The 23,138-nt window shown below is 40.1% G+C and overlaps 1 protein-coding gene across 1 annotated transcript in view; it reads left to right on the forward strand.

Moving 5' to 3' along the window:
• The window catches only part of MID1 (midline 1), a 269,028-nt gene that overhangs the window by 36,414 nt on the left and 209,476 nt on the right, over window positions 1-23,138 (forward strand). Inside the window, exon 2 of the mRNA XM_081327462.1 lies at window positions 17,653-18,368. Within this exon, the coding sequence (XP_081183588.1) occupies window positions 17,709-18,368 (660 nt within the window). The 5' untranslated portion in view covers window positions 17,653-17,708. The remainder of the gene's footprint in view (window positions 1-17,652; window positions 18,369-23,138) is intronic.

Genomic DNA, 23,138 nt, shown 5'->3' on the forward strand with positions numbered 1-23,138 from the left:
AGGGAGAGGGAAAGAGAGAGGGAGAGAAAGAAAGAAAGGGAGAGAGAGAGAAGGAGAAAGGGAGAGAAATAGAGGGAGAGAGAGAAAGAGGGAGAGGGAAAGAGAGAGGGAGAGAAAGAAAGAAAGGGAGAGAGAGAGAAGGAGAAAGAAAGAGGGAGGGAAATAGAGGGAGAGAGACAAAGGGATAAATAGAGGGAAAGAAAAATAGGGAGAGAAAGGGAGAGAGAGAGAGAGAGAGAGAGAGAGAGAGAGAGAGAGAGAGAGAGAGAGAGAAGGAGAAAGAAAGGGAGGGAAATGGAGAGAGAAAGAGGGAGAAATAGAGGAAAAGAGAAAAATAGGGAGAGAGAGAGAAAGAGGGAGAGAGAGGAGAGAGAAAGAAAGAGGGAGGGGGAGAGAGGGAGAGAAAGAGAAGGGGAGAGAGAGAAATTAAATTAGTAACATGATTAAGTGAATCTGGTTTCCCCACTAACTTTGCTTGTCAGAAGGTTTATTTATTTATTTATTTATTTATTTATTTATTTATTTATTTATTTATTTGATTTATATACCGCCCTTCTCCTGAAGGACTCAGGGCGGTGTACAGGGCAATAAAATAAGAATACATTAGTTAAATAATTTAAAAACCCAAATCCATCAGACCAGGCCGGCTTGTTCGAATAGATAAGTTTTTAGATCACGCCGGAAGGAGCGAAGGTCGGGGGCCATCCGGAGTTCAGCTGGTAAGCGGTTCCAAAGGATTGGTGCACCCACAGAGAATGCTCTCCCCCTGGGGGTCACCAGCCGACATTCTCTGACCGGTGGTACCTTGAGGAGGCCCTCTCTGTGGGAACGTACCGGACGGAGGGACGTTGACGCCGGCAGTAGGTGCTCCCGCAGGTAATCCGGACCCATGCCATGTAGGGCTTTGTATGTCATCACCAGCACCTTGAATTTCACTCGGAAGGCAACTGGAAGCCAGTGCAGCTCACGGAGCAGAGGTGTAATATGGGAGTATCGGGAGACCCCCAAAAGAACTCGTGCAGCTGCACTCTGTACCAGCTGAAGCTTCCAAGTGGTCCTCAAGGGCAGCCCCATGTAAAGAGCATTGCAGTAGTCTAGACGAGAGGTCACAAGTGCATGGGTGACTGTACGCAAGGCATCCAGGTCCAGATAGGGTCGCAACTGGCACACCAGACGAACCTGGGCGAAGGTCTAGTCACAGCTCCTATATGATCTTCTAAGGAGAGCTGTGAATCTAAGAGGACACCCAGATTGCGAGCCTTATCTACGGGGGGTAATAGCTCGCCCCCAATATTAAGAGATGGAATAATCTGAATTTCCTGACATGCCGGTATGTACAGCCATTCAGTCTTGTCCGGGTTGAGTTGAAGCCTGTTCCTCCCCATCCAGACCCAGACCGCTTCCAGGCAACGGGACATCACGTCAAGGGCATCACTGGTGTGGTTTGGGGTCGAGATGAAAAGCTGGGTGTCATCAGCATATTGATGATATCCCACTCCAAAACCACGGATGATCTCACCTAGCGGCTTCATATAGATGTTAAACAGGAGAGGTGAGAGGACCGACCCCTGAGGAACTCCATAAATGAGAGGTCTCGGGGTCGATCTCTGCCCACCTGCCAACACCCACTGTGAACGTTCCAGAAGGTAGGAGGAGAACCACTGAAGAACAGTGCCTCCCACTCCCAATCTCCTGAGACGCCGCAGTAAGATACCATGGTCGATGGTATCAAAAGCCGCAGAGAGGTCTAATAGGACCAGGACACAGGAATAACCCCTGTCCCAAGCTCGCCAGAGATCATTCATCAGAGCGACCAATGCCGTCTCCGTGCTGTGTCTGGGCCTGAAACCCGATTGGTACGGGTCTAGATAATCAGTATCTTCAAGGAACAGAGGAAGCTGATGCGCCACTACGCTCTCAACAACCTTCGCAAGAAAGCGAAGGTTGGAGACCGGGCGAAAGTTGTTTAAAACAGCTGGGTCCAGGGAAGGCTTTTTGAGGAGGGGTCTCACCACCGCTTCTTTCAAGGCTGCGGGGAAACTGCCCTCTTTCAATGAAGCAGTTATCACTGCATGGATCCAGCCTCGTGTCCCATCCCGAGCCGCATAAACCAGCCAGGAGGGGCACGGGTCCAATAAGGATGTAGTGGAGCTCAGCTTCCTCATGATCTTGTCTACCTCGTCCAGAGTCACAGGATCGAACTCTTCCCAGATAACATCAACAAGACTGTCCATGTTCTCATCGTTAGATTCTGCCCAGTCGGAATCCAGACTGGTCCGGATCCGAGCAATTTTGTCCAGCAGATGTTGGCTAAATTCCTCGGCACGACCCTGTAAGGGAGCCTCCTTCACCTCTAGATTAAGGAGGGAGCGGGTCACCCTAAACAGGGTGGTCGGGCGATTATCTGCGGACGCGATAATCATCCCATAAGAGTAAAGACATCCCATAAGAGTAAAGACATATATGATCTTCTAAGGAGAGCTGTGAATCTAAGAGGACACCCAGATTGCGAGCCTTATCTACGGGGGGTAATAGCTCGTAGCTCGTAGCGGACGCGATAGTCATCCCATAAGAGTAAAGACATTGGAGTAAGGAATCAAATATTCCTTCTGCTGTTACTTTTTCAAGTTCTAACAAGTCCAAAAATTTTTTTACTGGTGCATTCATTCCCATACCTTGGAAATGTTGTTTGGAACCGCCCAGGGTCCATTAGCCGTCTGGGGCGGTACCATTTCGTTGGTTCAGTAACCCCACGACGGGGAGTGGAAAAGCGGAAGGTCAGCCACAGGAGATGATGATCTGTCCATGACAGGGGTGTAACAATTGGGGAACCCCCACCCAGATCATCTAACCACTGTCCAGATAGGAAAATCAAATCGAGCATGTGACCTCTTACATGAGTCGGGCCCTGGATTACCTGCGTCAGGTCCATGGCCGTCATGGAAGCCATGAACTCCCGAGCCAACTCAGATGATCCCCCCAGGGATGGTAGGTTGAAGTCACCCAAGATCATAATTTTGGGGAACTCAATCACCAGTCCCGAGAGGATGACAAGAAGCTCAGGCAGGGCTGCCGCTACGCGACTAGGTGAAAGGTACACTAGCAGCAAGCCCAACTGAGCCTTAGGGCCAAATCTTAGGAGGAGATTGCCAAGCATCCGAATGTAAATCACATGACCCTGGGGATGCTGCAATGGTCATAAGTGTGAAAAATGGTCATAAGTCACTTTTTTCAGTGCCGTCGTAACTGAACAGTCACTGGGCGACTGGTGGTACTCAGACTTTGCCTTGTCCTAAAAGTGGTACAATGGATGAAAAGGTTGAAAAGCCCTATTTTAGTATACCGGTACTATTTGGTTCAGAATATTTTTTTCTTGTTTTCCTGCTCTAAAAACTGGGTGCGTCTTATGGTCAGGTGCGTCTTATGGTCCGAAAAATACGGTAGTTCTTGCCTTGCTCAGCAGTGCAGGTTGATCCCTTTCCATCGTCCCACCCTTCCTTTCCTCACACAGCCTGTTACTTGACCACAAAAGAGCTGCTGTCCTGCACATTAGATCACAATAAATTACTGGTTGACCTCTACCTTCTGAAGTGTTCAGTTTCTAATTTTATGTCCTGTATCAATCAGATTATTGAATGGTGTCTGAAATGTAGCTATCTAACACAGAAATCCAAGCCACATGGAGTGGAGCCTTAAGAGCCAGACTAGAGTTTACAGATGCTCACTTTTCATAAACTAAATCCTTGTCCAGGAGGCAGAATCATGCATCTCCTTCCTTGTGATCAGAGTTACTGATAAAACACACTATGCAAATACACAGATCTGGGTCAGTAAAGAATCCATATAGATAGTCTGACAGTATTTCTTATTTCTTTGAATCCACAACTAATCTTTGAATTGGACAGCATATCACATACCTGATATTTATAACTCTGTCTGATATTATTACAGAGTTATAAAATAGACTGCTGTCACTAAATAATTATATGAGATTCTAGATCTATCAGCCCAGTTCATCGCAGGTCTGAACTCCCATGCAGTGAAAAGGAGAGGTGTTGCAACTTCTGTTTGTAGTTATCCATGTTTCTGCACACTGAGATAATCGGCCATCATACAAATACAGAGCCTATCATGCTTTTATATTTATATATGGAACAGATACATTATCTGAAATTTTTGGAATGTGTAAAAAATTTGAACCAGCCCAGAAACTCATTTCCCACTGTTTGTGTATATAGAAAGTAAACCCTGAAATAGATTTGGAAAGAGCAAGGACTTTGATTAAATGGAAATGTTGCTAAGCATAGAACTGTTGAGTTAATTTGCAGCTGTTTCTGCTGTTTTCTTTTTATGTGCTTATGATTTTAAATCACATTTTAAAATCAGCCAAATCAGGAATAAGATTGTGACTGAAAGAATACTAATTCTGAAAACGTTAAATTTAGCTTTAGTGTAATTTGTTTGTTTACTGTAGCTAAAATGAAATTACATTTCTAAAGCATTGGTTTGAATCATTGGAAAGAAAAAAGATTTAATATTTATGATTCAAAAATATAAATATGTGAGAAACATGTTTTTAAAGACCTTTGCAGCTTGTTCTCATATATACCTTGCCACAAAGGAATAACTAAAATTATGAAATTTAGAATCTACCAAGCTTCCCTCCCATGGACAGAAGACAATCCATGGCAAATGTGAATCAGTAATCCATAGTTTAGCAGCAATAATAAATCTAATTATGCTATGCATATTTAAGTTAGCCAAACCCTGGAGCAGTGGTAGCAATCTTCTATCACAATGGCAAGCCCTTTAAGATTATATTTTTAAAGAAAAAATGGAACCCCTGGCAGAGGCACTGGAAATATAACTTGTTAAGTGTAAAAGAAATGAATGTCAACTTCCATGCATTCCCTCAACTTCAGTGTTCGCTACAAAAAAAACTAGGAAACTTTAAAAGAAACTATAATTGTAGAACTGATATTTTTTTTTACTTTTTTATTTTTAGTGTAAAAGTGTGACACCAAATTAAAACATGAAAAAAATCACCAATTACTTTTCAACAACCTGTCCTGCTAACAAAAAGGCCAGAATATCAGCAGGCACGACAGAACACACAGAAATGACAATGCCTGTTAATGTATCTGATCTTGATAAGCAGAGCCAAACCGCAAATGACTGGCCAGACTGCTGACCTATGAGCAAAAAAAAAGATTTTTGCTTGAAGAATGACTGGCTCTATGCTTGTAACATGAAACTTGGCTGTACGCCTTGTAAAAAAGTTGGAACTCTTGGTGTTGAGTCAAAAATGGGTATGAAACTTTCCAAAGAATGGATTAACAATGAGATAACCTATTCTGGCACAGATAGGAAGCAACAGTTGACCTCACTTCAAAAAAATTTTTTTGATCACAGAGAATCTGCTGGACATAAAGCAGCATTAAAAATAGTTGCTGAAAGCGAAAAAATGACTCTTGAGAATGTTTTTTTAACGTCATTATCTCGTGAACAAATAATAACTGGAAAATTTTTTCGAACTGCGTATAAAGTAGCAAAGGAAAATCAATCATTCCATCATTTTGAAAATGAAATTGATCTGCAAGCACAGAACGGAATTGATTTGGGTCGTATTCTTCATTCTACAAATGCGTGCATTAACATTGTTAATCATATAAGTGAAGAAATGAGGAAAATTGTGGTTAAAGAAATTGTTCGATCTAATAATAAAATTTCATTGATAATTGATGAATCAACCACAATAAGCAAAAAAACTACCCTCATAGTATTTGTTTGATGCTGTATCAAAGGTATGGGAATGAATGCACCAGTAAAAAATTTTTTGGACTTGTTAGAACTTGAAAAAGTAACAGCAGAAGGAATATTTGATTCCTTACTCCAATGTCTTTACTCTTATGGGATGACAGAAGATTATTTGAAAAAAATATTTGATTTCTCTGGCATGCGATGGCGCCGCTGTGATGATGGGATGTAAAAGTGGAGTGAAAAAATTGCTGTCAGAACGTTTTCCTTCTATTATAGTTTGGCATTATGCTAATCACAGACTAGAATTATCAGTAGGTGATGCTGCCAAGGAAACTTCAGGAATAAATAGATTCCAATCATTTATTGATAAACTGTATGTCATATATACCATGCTTCACCAAAGAATAGTAGAGAGTTGCATTCATGTGCAGAATTACTGGGGACTGAGCTGCTGAAAATTAGAAGAATTTTAAGCACCCGATGGGTGTCATCTAGTTTGCGTACAGTTTTGGCTGCATGGAATAATTTTGAATCCCTTGTGTATCATTTTGAACAAGTAATGCATGATCCTACAAGAGATAAAAATGATAAATGCACTTATGATGGCTTGAAAAGAAAAATAACATCTACAGAATTTTTATTGGACCTAGGATTGATGTGTGATGCTCTCCAAGAATTGTCAGATTTAAGTTTGGATCTACAGGACCGCAACATCAACTTGTATAAGGCAAATAAGAAAATAAAAATACTGGTACAAGTTTTTGAAGAAAGAAGACAGAACTTTGGGCCCTATTATAAATGTGCCGTTGCTGCTGTAAGTGATCTTCGCTTTCGTGGAGTTTTACTTCACAAAAGAGATTCAAGAAAGGATCCTCCCATTGACCCAAGTATATTTTATACAAAATTGAAAGAGTCAATTGAAAAAAGATTACTTGATAGCAAAGACGATGAGTTGGCATATTGTTCTGATCAAAAAAATTGGCCTGAAGATGTTAATACTCAACTGACATTTGGAGAAGTGGAAATTAGAAACTTATCAATCAGACTGCAACTAAATGAAAGAGAAATGATTCGTGGATTCCATGAATACATTTTCGAAAAGACATATCCAGAAAAACTGTTGCATTTGATACGGACTCTGAATACCATTCCTATTTCTTCAAGTGAATGTGAACATGGATTTTCACAGATGAATCTAATTGCCACCTGAACAAGAGCTTCGTTAAAGACTAAGACGATTTCAGCACTTTTGTTCATCAAATTTGTCAGACCACCACCAAGACTTTTCAATCCTTCAAAGTACGTTGATCTGTGGTTACTCAGAGGATGACATTCGGCCATAGATACTTAGAGCAAGGAAAGGAGTCGAGAACATTTGCCAGATGAGAATTGGACAAAAGTTTGGAATTATCTATGAACATTTGCCTTAAATACAATAAATTAAATGTATGTTAAGAATTGAATATATAATTGTTTAATTATATAAATAAATATATAAATAAAATTATATAAATAAATAACAAGATGAGAGTTCTGGCACCTTTTTTTAGAAAAAAAACTCTGAGTAAAACTAATATGTTAATTTGGGATGCAAGTGTGGAAATTTATAGGGAAATGTATCATCAACAACTATTGATTTTATCTGTCTTTCAACTTTTTTTGTTTTTATGGGAGTCATAAAAGTTTAGTAATTGGCTGTAAAGAATATAGACAATAGTTATGTTGTCACTGAGAATAAGTTTAGAGCATATATTTTTGTTTACTTCAAGGTTTTTGTGTTTTTGTTTTTGTCAAATGCTAAAGAGTTACTGATTATTCTCAAAATAAAGTTTAGATTTAGTTTGATTGCCTTAGGTTCATTAATGGTATACCGTTTCAATAACTGCAAATTTTAAGTCCAATGTTTACACATATTTATCCAGCTCTCCTTGTAAAATTCATTATTAGCAAAGTAATATGTCAGAGTAGGGGGAAGTCTGCAAGATTATTATAAAGTGTACAGTCTATAAAAACTTAACTTTAGTTCATAACTTTATGTATAAAGAACAGTACTTCCAGGCTAAGCCCAAGAACAACAAATAGGAATCCAACCAAAATTCAGGTCTTTATTTGTTTACACACGATAGACAGAATCTTGCCAGATTCTGGTATACAATGTGCTTTGCCCATGCCATACTGCCATACCACCCCAATGGAATCCCTCTTCCCAACAGAATGGCAGGCCCCAAAAATGGTTATAGAAGCATGTATAGGTTAGAAAGAATAGTAATACATTTCTTTGGGCATCTGACAATTACTTTATTAAACTTGTATGTTGCCTGTCTCTCAACTTTCTGGGTGGCTCACAACAATCAGACAAAGTTATTTATAGCAATAGTTTGAATTTAATTTCCAGCCATGAAATGGCTATATCTTGATGCTATTTGATATTTCTGGATTTTTTTTGTGTAAAGATAGTTGCATGATTTAACAATAGTTGCAAGGATTTAACAATCCTTAATAATTCTTAAGATTATTTAGTGACAATTTTGTTGGATAATTACATTTTTACCTTAATTGGGGTGGTAATTATCTTGGATATGTAAGGATAACTTAATTATCCATATATATCTACTTAAAATATATATGCACGTGGATGGACAATAACAAAATATAAGCATAAAATGTAATATAGGGTTCAAATAATTAAATCATAGGTCAGACTGAATCATATTAAGCCTTATTCCACTGAGAATAATATTAAGCTGAAACAGAAGAAAATCCATAGATCTAAAAAGGAATTTGTTGCATCTCAGTGAAATAGGAGCAATGTGTGCTGGCATGAAATTCTAGTTTTTGGATGTCAAAGCAAGAAGGAACAAATAAAAGTGTCAGAATCCATTTATATTTAATTTCTAACTATCTCTTCTGTGCAAAACCAAAATCTCACACCACCACCACCCGGATTCTGCCATTCCCAAGGAGGAGAGGGAACAAGCATGGCTTTTTATTGCTTTTACTTCCTTTCTCAAATGTAACCTTTTGTTTATTCTACCTGCCTGCTATCCATCACAATAAAATCAATTACTCTCTCACTAGGCATTTCCCTCTCATCTTTCAGGCAACTAAGAAAAGGGGGTGGAAAAGGGAGGAATGAAACTCTCTGGAATCTGGTTTGTTTCTCCAGATGGAATGTGAGGGGGTGGAAATGATCCTGCTATGAATGGACTGATATCTTTCATTTTCCCACGAGCGGCTTACCACCTGGAACTTGGATGATCCAGAACTGACCAAATGAACTGTGGGGTGGGGCTTGCTTGGGGACATTTAAAAATATCAATCTGTGAAGGCATTTCTCAGATCCTATTATGCCTGCCATCTCCTATTTCTTAGTAAAAGTTCCTAATTAGAAAACCTTGTCTCCAAGACTCCTTCTTTCTTAAGATATGGGTTGAAGTGGGTTTTGACATTATACAGGATCTGCATTAAAAGTCAACCTGGAAGGAAGAACCTTACCGGGGGACTTTGCAAAAAATACAATGTCTAGCGACAAGGCAGGGAAGAAGGGAAGCCCCATGGAAAGGGAGTTTTTCCCCTGACTGAAGTCCCACCAACTATCAAGAGCTGAAGCATAATATTTCTCTGTGGAAGAGGTGGTAGAGACGCACAACCCCAAACCGTGGTGGTCGATGGGCATTGGAAGGAAAAGCGAGTGGGAAAAGGAATAAAAAAGTGACCCTGAGATGGGGCAGCCACCAACCCACATGGAAGCAAGAGATGGAGAATTCCCTGCAGGTCAGCAGAGAGGACGGGAATTATGCACCACATGCAGACTGGATTCTAGAGAAAGCTATTGACCTGATGAAAAAAACCATTGGCTCTCTAAGGGAGGAGAAACCTGAGTCCTGCAGCCTCACCAGCGCCTAGAGCTGCAGCTGGAGAGACTGTGGCGGGGGGGATCCGGAACCTGTAGCACCGGGGGCATCTGCTGAACCTGGTGTCAAGCCCCGCCGGCTTGCGATCCATCCAGGCCTCGCCATCCCCATCCTGGCCCTCGACGCCGTTTCTGCCGCTCCCCACACCGGCGTGGGGAAGCGATTCCTCCCCCTCTCACCACCAGCCATCACCGGTGCCTGCCGACTTACCAAGGCCACAGCAGCTGATGCCTACGCCAGGACCCGTCAACCACGCGGCGCCAGAGCAGCCGGCATTGGGGCCGCCGGCCGCCCCCATGCCCAACCAACAGGAGCGGCGCCGAGCCCCCGCTGATCAGCTGACAGGCGCGCCCACGCCCAACCGGCGGGAGCGGCACTGAGTCCCTGCCGATCAGCTGATGGGCGCGCCCACATCCAACCGGCGAGAGCGGCGCCGGGCGGCCGCCAGCCAGTTGGCGGGTGTGCCTGTGTGGGACACAGTTTCGGTACCCGGGCGGCCGGACCCGGAGCCGTCGGCTGCGCCTGTGCCTGGCCTCTGGGAACAGCGCCATCTGCTCGCCTACTGGCCAGCAGACACACCAACAACGGAGCACCCCGTGGGTGCTTGGATGCAGCCGGAGCCGGGGCAAATGGAGAACAATAGAGAGGCAGCCGGAAGGACCCACCGCAGGCAGCCGCAGACTGGTTGGTGGCCATGCCTGCGCTGCCTCTCTCTTCGGCTGGGCGTTCAGACGGACCAAGGGGGGGAACGCGGTTACAGTAACAGGACAGCCAGGGGGGCATAGGGAGGGGGAAGGACGGGACTTACCTGAAGGATGGCCCAGCAGGCCACGGCAACGCACACAGTGGGTGGTGGATGTGCAGGGTGATGGGTGGGGTCTTTATGGGGAAGTGAGCGGATGCCGGTTTGCTCTGAAAGGGCGGGGTTAGGGTGTAATTGCATGATAAAAGAGCGTTGAGGCTGGACGCCGTCAACGCTGACTTTTTTGCGGTTTGCTTGTGTTGGAGAAATAAACCTTGTCACCCGTACCTTTGCCAAGTTCGTGTTTCATCGCCGAGGATGTCGTGACACCTGGAGCTACCACCTCAGCAGCACCCACCCCCGCCAACCTGCAGATGGGGATCAGGATGGAGGGCAATACCGCCAGTGGCGAAGGCACTGATCCATTCAAAGACTCCCACCTCTGGAAGTGAAATTCAGGCGGAAGCCACCAGGCTTGGGGTTTTTCCTAACTCAAGTCCTCAATTATATGGAAAAATATGGACGGGACATCCCCAGTGACAAAGCCTGCATCCGCATCGTGGAATCCACCCTTGATGGACCGGCTGCAGACTGGGTGGTAAACCTGCATGACTCTGATGTCCCAGAACTCAATGACTTCAACTGGTTCATGTCATCTTTGAGGAGGCGATTTGAGGAGCCCTTGGCTGATCATAAGGCCCTGGAGAGAATCAAAATGGTGAGGCAGGGCAGACAGCTGGTGGCTGAATATACACAAGAATTCCAGGCCATTGCCAAAAAGCTGAACTGGCCGGAAGACATCCTCCTTAGCCACTTCAAAGACGGGCTAAAGTACAACCTGTATAATGCTTGCCTGCCTCATGGAGACCCACAGCACCTCGATGACTGGTACATCCTGGCAGAGGAGGCAGAGATAGACCTATTGAAGAGGCACCACCAAGGAAAACCATGGGCCCGCCTGCCTCCCGAGCAGACGCATGAGCCAGCAAAACCACTGGTTACAGCTAAGAAATCAACTGTCTGTTTCAAATGTGGGAGAGAGGGCCACTGTGCCGCAGATTGCTGCTCAAAAGCCCCTCAGCGTATATAAGAACCATCACCAGCCAGGAGATCAGGGAAGTCCCCAGCCAAACCAAAAGAACCTGCCATGAGGGGGATAGAGGCTGTAGAATCCCAAACCCTTGCCAAGGAATGGGAGAGAGCTCCGGCCTACACCGCAGGGGCAGTGGACACCTCGGCGGACAGCTCAGAGGGTGAAACCCTGGTAAGTGGATCAATTCCACCCATCCTCAAGACAGTGAATATATTAGCCCCTCCCATGCCCGAAGCTGTCAAAGTGAAAGCCTTAATAGACTCTGGCTGCACCCGCTGCCTCATTAGTCCAATGCTAGTGGGGAACTTGGGCATTCCGGTGAGAAGACTAAAGCAACCAATCTCCTTTGGCCAGTTAGATGGGTCCATAGCAGGGGCGGGGGTGTACCAGCTATCCTAGCCACCTTACCAGTTCACCTGTCCCTGGGGACCCATGAGGAAGATATAACGTTTGTAGTGACCCCAGGCATGGAATGCCCAATGATTTTAGGGCTGGAATGGTTAAAGAAATGGAACCACTGGGTAAATTGGAGGACAGCAGAACTCAACTTCCCAGAGGGGGAACATGTGAACTCAGAAGCCCCAAAGCCCCCCCAAACCTGAGGAGCAGAGATAGCATCAGTGGGGGAAGAGAAGGGAGTTACCAGAAATACTGGAAGAATACCGGGACCTTGCTGAAATTTTCAGTGAGGAACGGGCAGATGAGCTCCCTCCTCACTGACCCACAGACTGTGCTATAGAAATCAAACCCAGGGAAAACTCCTGAAGCCCAGGCTGTACTCCATGAGCCCTAAAGAGACAGAGGAGATGGAAAGATTCATAAATAAAAACTTAGAAAGGGGATTTATTGAAACTGCCAAACCCAAAGTGGCCGCTCCGGTCACAATCAGTTCTTTGTAGTGTGATCTTACCCTTTGGGAAGTGTGTTTAAATAAATGGTGCATTTATTGACTGTTCGGGTGATTTCACATTGTGTCATGAATTGTGCTTTTATTTTTATATGTGATGAAACAGGATATGGTCTAATAAATGGTTTAAAACAATATTGTATTAAAATTTTGGAAGGAGCTTTAGCTCTAGTTTATTCTCTCTCTCTTTTCTTTTCTTTGCTTTAGTACACAGATCAGGAAATGCTTATTCCCTCAAGCTTCTTACATTCACTTACTGGATTACATGGGGGGGGGATTGTCTCTCAAAGCTCTCTGTGCATGTATGAATGACAATAAAAACCAGAGATCAGTTTCATGTATTCCTACTACGCCAGTGCTATTTCAAACAATTCTTCATAAATGTCATGGTTTTGCCTGTAGAAACGATGGTTCTCTTACTGTCACAGTATTCTAACCTTTATGTAAGAAAGGAAATGATGAGGGAAAATAAATTAGCCTGCAAAGCAAATAAAACTCAAACTTCTCTCTGGGATGAAGAGCAAATGGAATGATGATTTGAGTCCCTTTTAAATATGCAACACATTTTTCATTTAATAGTAACAACATAAAAAAATCATTGCACATACAAAGTGGAAGCCAAGAAAGCAATTTGTTCCAGCCACTTCCACTTCCACATGAATTTTTAATGCCTTCATTGAAAGCTAAAAGTCAGGTATTTATATGTAGCAAAATGTCAGGAAGTGATACTTTTTTCCTATGATGTTTATTAAAGATATTAATAAAACAGTAGTATTGACTAACTAGAAATTTCAATTGTTTTACAGTAAAGCACAAGTCTTTAAAAGTTAAGTGGTTAAAAAAAGAGAAAGATACAGTTAAATGGGGGCTTTCAGCAAGTGCAAATCCATGCTCTTGAAATTAAATGCTTTAAAAATGTAGCATTTCTGATTAACTTGTTATAATCAGTAATACTTTGCTTTTAGGGAATAATCACACTGAGAGTTCTTAAGGTGCCTGGAAAGGCATTACTGAGAAAGAATAAACCATTACTTAATGTGTATTACAGTACTTTTATTCCAACTGGCTGACCAGTATTTAGAAGGAACCAATCAAACAATGTAGTAATATGAAAAACTTCAAATATGGATCAAGCAGGTTTTATTCAGTAAGTTTTAGCTCTTCCTTCATGTTAGCCATGTATTTTATAGGAAACTTCATTATTCAACCCTGGATTAATTACACAGCAGGCTGAGTTTTTACTTGTTCAAATAACGCAGCTGCCAAGCCCAGTGGCCTTATTACAAGCAATGTTGGGTGGTTCTGTCGATGCACAGTTAGAGAATCTGACCCTTGCTGCTTTCTCACATGATAGGTGCTGAATACTGAAAAAGAAAGAGGAGAGTTTGCTTTTGTGTCATTAACAAAAGCCAGCCTGCTTCCAGAGCAGTTTTTAGTCCTTAAACTCTTACAGCAGCAATTAGGTGGAGCTGGCTTTCCTGGAATTGTAGCATAGATTTTCCTGTTGTGCTTCAATATCAACTGTCTCCAAGTTACAGTGCTAAAAATTTGGAATTACTGCAAGTAGAGGAGGTCATTGTATCTCTCTGGCTTTTCACTTTCTGACAAGGAATCAGCGTGCTCACTTATCAGCAATGTTTCAGCTAAAATATTCAGGTCGAAATCCATTGGTGAGTATATAGAGTATTGTGCAGCTGATAGTATGAAGAGATTTTCAACATAGACAAATTTGTAAAATTTAAAAACAAATTGGCAAAAATGGGTTGACTAAGCTTTATTTCTTTTGACTGTGAACTTTGCTTTTATTTTATAGATAGGTGAACTAGTTCAAAAGAGCTTTTTAATATTTCTAAATGTGATTATGTGAATAATATTGTGTTCAGATTTTTTATAATAAATTTAATGGAGTTTAGAAAAGCTGTTGGGCTACAGATGTCTGTAGGGCTATAATTCCTTGTTAAAGTTATTAAATAAGGCATTGAGTTTATTTTTCTGTAATTTTTTAAATCTACCATTACTTGAAATCCCATAGGAGACCTGTGTTAGATACCTGAAATGTATCTCTGATATTAAGTTTGTTTAAAATGGTTGTTTAATATTAGGATGTTGTTAGTATTTTTTTTATTACTGATTCTCTGACATGCTTTGTAATATCCCTCTTAACATGTTTGCTCAAACACTTGATTTAATATCTGTATCTTTGAATGGGCTTGTATCTTTGCATAGTAATTAGGGATTTATTTTAATTATTTTTAGAAATCATTGTTATCAGTATTTATGGTAAATGTATATTTTTTTTAAAAAAACAAACCTATATAAAATTATTTTTATGGCTTAAAAAACATTACTATAGTCTTTAAAGTATTTCTTGGCACATCTAGTAACCAGATCATTTGGGTGGGAGGAAATTAACTTTGGACTTAAATGTACAGCAATGCGTTTGAAATACTTGGATCCTTTCCTTTTGAGGTTATTATGATGGCAGGGCAGAGGCCATATATTTTGCTGCCTGATATTCATGCATTTTGCATACGGAAGCTGAAACTCACTTCTAGTCAAGTACGGGACAGCACATTTTACTTTAAACTCCAGCAGGCTTGTTTTAGGAGCCAGACCACACTGTACAGCATCGCCTCTTTTCTGTCTGCTGAATGCTAAAGTCAGTCCTGGGTAATGGCTAAGGAAAAGATTAGTTCATGACCGAATGTTGTTGCAGTTTTTAATTTCTTTGATGCACCAACAGAGATCTGGTTTTATTGTTCTGTAAGTCTAGTGTATTTATCCACTTTAGAGACACCAACTTTCCTTTTTTGATCCATTCCTCTAGGCAGAACAATTAATTGCTTGACGTAGTTTCCTAATTGTTTGGCTATAAAAGTCTGTACAAGTAGCTGCACAAAATAGAAAGACAATTCTGTATGCAGAAGAGTAATGTTTTATAAAGGAAGCCTTTGTATCTACTTCTCTCTCTTTCTCTCTCCACCCCTCTTTCTGTGAGACGTATAAATACAGAGAGGGAGAAAAAAAACATATATATATATAGATTTTAGAAAAATATTTTTCCTTATTTAATTTGTATGTAAATGCAAGAGCATCACTGAAAGAGAAATAACTTTTTATACAGGATGATTATTACTGACAATCCAATTGTCTGATGAAGCTTTAGCAGAAAAATGAAGTACAGAAATAAATATTAAATACTAGACCATGTAGTATTTGTTCGGTACACTATAAATTATGTAAAATCTCCATTAGTAGAATTTTCTTTGAGATCCCAGATTACCTAAGAGGTCTTTTCTTAAAGAAACACTTGGAAATATTTCCTTTTTTGTGTGTATGATTACACTCTGTGTCTCATTCAGAGTGATTGCTGTTAATTCAGTTTTGTTATACCATTGAAATCACTATACAATTACGCTATTGCACAAATTTCTCATGAAACTGATCCAATCTGTAATTCAGTGAATAATAAGCTAGTTTAAGACATCAATATGGGATTACTAAAAGTTACTATGCCATAAATTTGCATCATTTCAAGAATGTCTTATTATTTTAATTAGAGAGCTATATTATCTCCCCATTCCCTCTATACTCCAATGATTTTTCCAGTTTATATGGTTAAAGACTTCTATGGAAGAGATTTGGAGTGTTAAAATAATGTGGGGAATGAATAAAGCAGACAACATAAAGTTTATTGAATCTAGTGTTATCCATACTGGAGGCTATTTGAGATTCTCTAACTTTTTGGCAAATAAGTGTGAAATACAATGGCACATTTTTCATGTCCCTCTGTAGCTAATTTTTTCCCTCATCATGAAGTAACTATGAATAAGCATTAGAGTCTGACTTGCAACTGTCCTCCATTGTTGAACAATTTTTTTTGCTATTATGGTTTAGTATAGTTACACATGGCATTGCCGCCCCTCACTTTATTTGTGGGGAAATACTGGTTGTTCAAAGAGATTTAGAGTTCCCTTCACTCTTTATGAATCAAGATTTCTGTGTTAATTTTAGGGAAATAAAAAGAAAGATGTTCACACAACAGGGCAACCTTACAGAGTATGCAGTTGGGTCATCTGAAGCTGTCCTCTTTTTAACGAGCCACAGAGTTTAAATGGACTGTACTCTTAAGAAGTAGATTTCTGCAAATGTGAAGCAGAGCTTTTGCTTATGGTTCACTGATCTGTCTACTTATAACAGTTCAAGATCTTGACAAGAGCTTAGGGAAGAAGCATAACGTAGGGCAATTCTTTCAAAATCATTTCATGTAACATCTTCAACGAAGGAGGAAATGAAATGTAGTTCCAGTCATTTCAGGGGCTGATCTTTTTCAGGAGGTGGAATGGCTGCTGCATGTTCCTGAATTCCTTGCTGAGAAAAGTAATTGTCAACTTACACTGCATTTTAGCTAACCAGCAATGCTGTTAAAAACAATATTTACACAGTAAAACAGTATTTGTACTTTGTGGCTGGAAAGAACAATAATTCTTGGCACTTCCTTATCTGTAGTAAATAAAAAAAATAAGACAAACTGAGATTTCTTTTTTAAAAAGTTCTCTGATTAGCGAATAACATGATATTCTTGCCGGGTTTCTGACTCACTGAAGCACACTTTTTATTATTATGAGTTTTCCTCCTTCTAATCTATATCTTTCAGCATATTATTTCATTTCACTATTTATTTGCTCTAAATGTTTGCATATTATTTTGTTTTATAGTCACAAATTCTTTTTGAGACAGATATGACATACTCACAAGTTAGTGACCATTGTCCTTTGCAAATACAAATTAATATGGAATCTGAAAGTTGTAATTTAAGATATAAACAGTCAATGAATGGACACATTTCTGATTCCAGTGTTATTCCTAAGGTCCAATTGCATTAAGACCCTTCGGGGGAGGGGATTAGCTGATTTCATAGTACAGTTGAGTTGAATTGCAATAACAGATTTCATTGTGGTAGTAGTATTTGTCTTTACTGCATTGCAGTATAGATCTTAAATAATGTCAAAGTTTATAAAATGTCTGGATTTCTTGCAGTAAAAGATAGAAATAGAAGCTTAAGGAAAAATACAAGAAAAAAGGTTTTTAAATATCTTCAATACACAGATGGATTCAAAACATGTCATCTTTAGCATGAAAATATGGCTGAATAACTGTAAAAATATAACTGGAAAAAGACATTTGAAATAGAATTTCCTCTTCAGTCTAATTGAATATTATACTATGCTTTCAGATAGCTGATTGGCTTCCCTGGATTTTGCTGATGACACAAGAAACCTTTGCTTGAAGATGGAAACACTGGAGTCGGAACTGACCTGCCCTATCTGTCTGGAGCTGTTTGAGGATCCATTGTTGCTTCCTTGTGCTCACAGTCTCTGTTTCAACTGTGCACATCGTATCTTGGTCTCCCAGTGTGCTACCAACGAATCAGTGGAATCTATCACTGCCTTCCAGTGCCCCACTTGTCGTTATGTCATCACCCTCAGTCAACAGGGTCTAGAAGGACTGAAGCGCAACGTCACACTGCAGAATATTATAGACAGATTTCAGAAAGCTTCTGTGAGTGGGCCCAATTCTCCCAGCGAAACTCGTCGAGAACGAGCTCTTGACAGCAACAGTATGTCATCGAGTGAAAAAGTTCTCTGCCAGTTCTGTGACCAAGATCCTGCTCAGGAGGCTATAAAGACTTGTGTAACTTGTGAGGTATCTTATTGTGAGGAGTGCCTAAAAACAACTCATCCAAACAAGAAGCCATTTACTGGACACCGTTTGATTGAACCTATTCCTGATTCACATATCAGAGGATTGATGTGTCTGGAGCATGAAGATGAGAAAGTTAACATGTATTGTGTGACTGACGACCAGTTAATCTGTGCCTTGTGTAAACTGGTTGGGAGGCATCGTGATCACCAAGTAGCAGCTCTAAGTGAACGCTATGACAAATTAAAGGTTAGTTTCATCTTAATTTATTTATACTAAGAAGTATAGTGCCAGGAAATGAAAGATTTTACGTTATTTGTGTGGCTAATATTTGCAAGTCATTTGCAATTCTTGTATTCAACATACATGTGAATTTGCTGAACCTGGTCCCTATATAAATTATTGATTTTGAATTAGAAATAAATTAATCTATGTCAAACTTCTAGATTTTGGTATAGGAAATTGAAATGCCAATGCTAAAGAAAATATTATATATACTTAACTTTGATTCAGTTTTTCCAATTAAAAAGGTGTTGTTTGTACATCCATACTGAAATATTTTGAGACTACCCAAATAATTATAGATGTAGATGTATGCCTTAAGATATTAATGTAACTTTAACAAAACAATCTACACTGGTTACTAAGTTTAATGTGTCTCAAAGTGTTCAGACAGACAGTTGAAAGAACTTGTTTGATCCCATTGATGAAATGTTAATACCTTTGGCACCTTCATTGCTTACTTACTAATCTAATCAAGCAAACTTGTTATATGAGTTTTCCATTATGGATGCACATGAATAGTATTTTTGATATTTTCTTAATAGGTTTTCCACATTATAAACAACACCAAATACAACAGTAGATCAGTATTCTCGTATTTCATTGCAAAGTGTCCTTAGGATTCTGCTTCTCTGGTTTTACAGTAGTATGGAACAGATTTAAGTAGAACAGTGTAATTCCTGTACAGTATCCATCTGCTATTTTAGGTGTCACATTAAAAGCAAAGCAGAAGACTAAGAAAGAAAATGGGGGGAAAAAGTCTGTTCTTTCAGTTCCCTTAAGAAAATGCTATTGTGATTGTAAAAAATTACAGTAGGCGCTGGAGGGGGAGGATGTGAACTTTGGCTACTGTGGTTCTTACCTTGGAAACAGTCTATATCTATATATCATTTACATCTCTATCTCTAAATAGACACACATACATGTATAATTTTGTGTATCTACAGCGTTTCATTAGAAAATGATTTTGGGAACATTCTTCAAAGTACACAAAAACCTTGTTTTAATATATAGTTGTTAAAAGATAAATAATGCCAGTTTGGTTTGGACTATAGCTTGCACAGATTTATTTTAAAAGTTGTACTTAATTTTTAGATAATAATTTAATTATTATTATTTATCATCAATAAGAATTAATTATGAGAGGTAATAATTTAGGCAGAAAATATGTGGTTAATTCCATGATATCTAAGGCAATTGAATTACCTTAAATTGGTCTTGGATGACAACTACATAGTTTCTATTACTTATCATCTTAATATTTTATTATTTGCATGGTTTATATATGTTTCTTGGCAGACGTTCATAAGTTCATATTGTGTTTATTGATTGGATTATTTAATTTTGAGATGTTCCATTATTGTTAGTCCTTTGCAAAGCTCCTAAGGATTAAAAGAAATGCATTTTAAAGCATAAATTCAAATAAATTGTAATAGGATATAATTTGTGTATGCTTTGTGTTCATGTTCAAGCTAGCTTACTATACTATTACTTAAATCTTATTTCAATCTCTTCCTTGTTACATGAGTAACAAAGGCAGTTCTGGCATGCCTCCTGGACCAGCTAAGTTATACCTTATAGGTGTCTATCACATATCTCAGGACACAATTAGTAAATAAAAGAAGCATCTTTTTAAATAACAGTAACATTCTTGTAGCAAATTCACATGTTCGCATTGATAAACAAACATAGATTGTTGTTTTTTGCAGTAGCAACCACAGCCTCCCAGACACTCTTCAGAGAGATGTACTGTTTTCCTTCACCATAAACCTCCCCTTTAAGAAGGGCCCACATGTTCTCAATAGGGTTTAGGTCAGGTGAAGAAGGGAGACATGTCATTATTCTTTCATCTTTAAGGCCTTTACGGGCTAGCCACACAGGACCTACTTCAAACCCACATCTTAAGAAAGCAGAACTCTTGGAAACAATTTCTTCCAAGCAGGAACTTTTATTAAGAATAGGAGATAGCAGGCATAATAGACAGGATCTGAGATTTCCCGCACAACACATTAGGTTATAGTGTCCCCAAGCAGGACCCCACCCCATAGAATGACTGCCCCCCCCGTGGGATAGCCAATCCCCAAGTGTTAAGTCCGTTGCAGGAACCAAGGAAATAATATTGGCCCATCTCCAGCTCATGTGAGAGTCGGCGGCTTGTTCACAACTTTCTCTGGGAGTGTAGACAAAATCCAGGCACCTATCTCTATACCTATACCTATCTCTTCCTTTGTTCTCAATTGACAGTTTAAAGGATAGAGTTCAGAGAGAGAGATAATAACAGGATACAGCCCCAATAAACAAAATAAGGGACTACATTGTAGCGAGGGGGAGGAAGTGAAAGTAATGCCCTGCAGGCACATCCCCCCTCCCCCTTGGAAGCATGTAAAAACCCAGGAGAGGTGGGATGAAATAGAAATGAAATGAAATAAAATAGGAATGGGTTTTGACATCCTACCCCCCTTAAAAATAGGAGAGTTCCACCTGTAGAAAAATAAAAGCAGGTATAGAGATTAGTCTGGCTTCTTGGGATATTCTGTATGAAACTTCTTTAATACTTTGGGTGCTCTGACGTGACGTCTGAGGACCCACTGGTTTTGTGAGGAGGGAAGGTGTTTCCAGGCTACGAGGTATTGTGTTGCCCCATGATACTTCCTAGAATGTAAGATTTCTTTTCTCTTAAAGTGTTGTTCCCCTTCAACCATGATTGGAGGTAGTGGTGGGGAGTTTTGATCTTAAGGGCGACTGTTGTTCTCTTTTCAGCAATCTGCAATGGAAAAAATGGATGTATTTGCTTGAGGGTTTTGGGTAGTTCTAATTCTACTGTTACTGGGTTTATGATTCTTTTGATTAGGAAAGGAAAGGAAAGGTATTTTGGACCAAGTTTTTTTACAAGGCTGTAGGGATTTTACCGCTTCATAGATTACTGCCTTGTCGTGGTGAAGGGGCTTGTGTAATTCAATGAAGCTATGAGCTATGCCATGCAGGGCCACCCAAGATGGACAGGTCATACCAGAGAGTTCTGACAAAACGTGATCCACTAGAGAAGGAAATGGCAACCCACTCCAGTATCTTTGCCATGAAAACCACATGGAAAGTACCAAAAGGCAAAATGATATGATACTGGAAGATGAGCCCCTCAAGTCAGAAGGTGTCCAATATGCTACTGGGGAAGGGCAGAGGTCTAATGCTAGTAGCACCAGAAAGAATGAAGTGAATGGGCCAAAGCCGAAAGGATGCTCAGCTGTGGATGTATCTGGTGGTGAAAGGAAAGTCCGATGCTGTAAAGATTTTTTCTCCATAGGAACCTGGAATGTAAGATCCATGAATCAAGGCAAGCTGGACGTGGTCAAACAAAAGATGACAAGACTGAACATCAACATCTTAGGAATCACCAAACTAAAATGGACAGGAATGGGTGAATTTAATTCAGATGACCATCAGGTATACTACTGCGGGCAAGAATCCCTCAGAAGAAATGGAGTAGCCTTCATAGTCAATAAAAGAGTAGGAAAAACAATACTGGGATACAATCCCCAAAATGACAGAATAATCTCAGTTTGAATCCAAGGCAAACCATTCAATATCACAATAGTCCAAGACTATGCCCCAACCACCAGTGCTGAAGAGGATGAAATTGACTAGTTCTATGAAGCCCTACAGCACCTTATAGAACTAACACTAAAAATGATGTCCTTATCATCATGGGGGATTGGAATGCTAAAGTAGGAAGCCAAAAGATAACTGGAATAACAGGCAAGTTTGGCCTTGGAGTACAAAATGAAGCAGGGCACAGGCTGATAGAATTTTGTCAATATAATATGATCGTCATAGCAAACACTCTTTTCCAACAACCCAAGAGACGGCTCTACACATGGACATCACCAGACAGTCAACACAGAAATCAGATTGACTATGTGCTCTGCAGCCAAAGATGGAGAAGCTCTATACAGTCAGTAAAAACAATACCAGGAGCTGACTGTGGCTCAGACCACGAGTTTCTTGTTGCAAAATTTAGGCTTAAACTGAAGAAAGTAGGGAAAAGCACTAGGCCACTCAGGTATGAATTAAATCATATCCCTGTTCAATATACAGTAGAGGTGACAAATAGATTTAAGGAATTAGATCTGATAGACAGAGTGCCTGAAGAACTATGGACAGAGGTTTGCAACATTGTACAATAGGTAGCAACTAAACCATCCCAAAGAAAAAGAAATGCAAGAAAGCAAAATGGCTGTTTCAGGGAGCTTTGCAAATAGCTGAGGAAAGGAGGGAAGCGAAAGGCAAGGGAGAAAAAGAAAGATATGCTCAATTGAATGCAGAATTCCAGAGAATAGCTAGAAGAGATAACGATGCCTTCTTAAATGAATAGTGCAAAGAAATAGAAGAAAACAATAGAATAGTGAGTACCAGAGATCTCTTCAAGAAAATTGGAGAGATGAAGGGAACGTTTCATGCAAAAATGGGCATGATAAAGGACCAAAATGGCAGGGACCTAACAGAGGCAGAAGAGATTAAGAAGAGGTGGCAAAATTACACAGAAGAACTATACAAGAACAAGCTTAACATCCCTGATAACATGAGGTGGTCACTGATCTCAAGCCAGACATCCTAGAATGTGAAGTGAAATGGGCCTTAGGAAAGCTGAACAACAACAAAGCTAGTGGAGGTGACAGTATTCCAGCTGAGCTATTCAAAATCTTAAAAGACGATGCAGTAAAAGTGCTACACTCAATTTGC

Source organism: Vipera berus (genome assembly GCF_964194415.1).
Source record: "Vipera berus genome assembly, chromosome: 4".
Classification (NCBI taxonomy): domain Eukaryota; kingdom Metazoa; phylum Chordata; class Lepidosauria; order Squamata; family Viperidae; genus Vipera; species Vipera berus.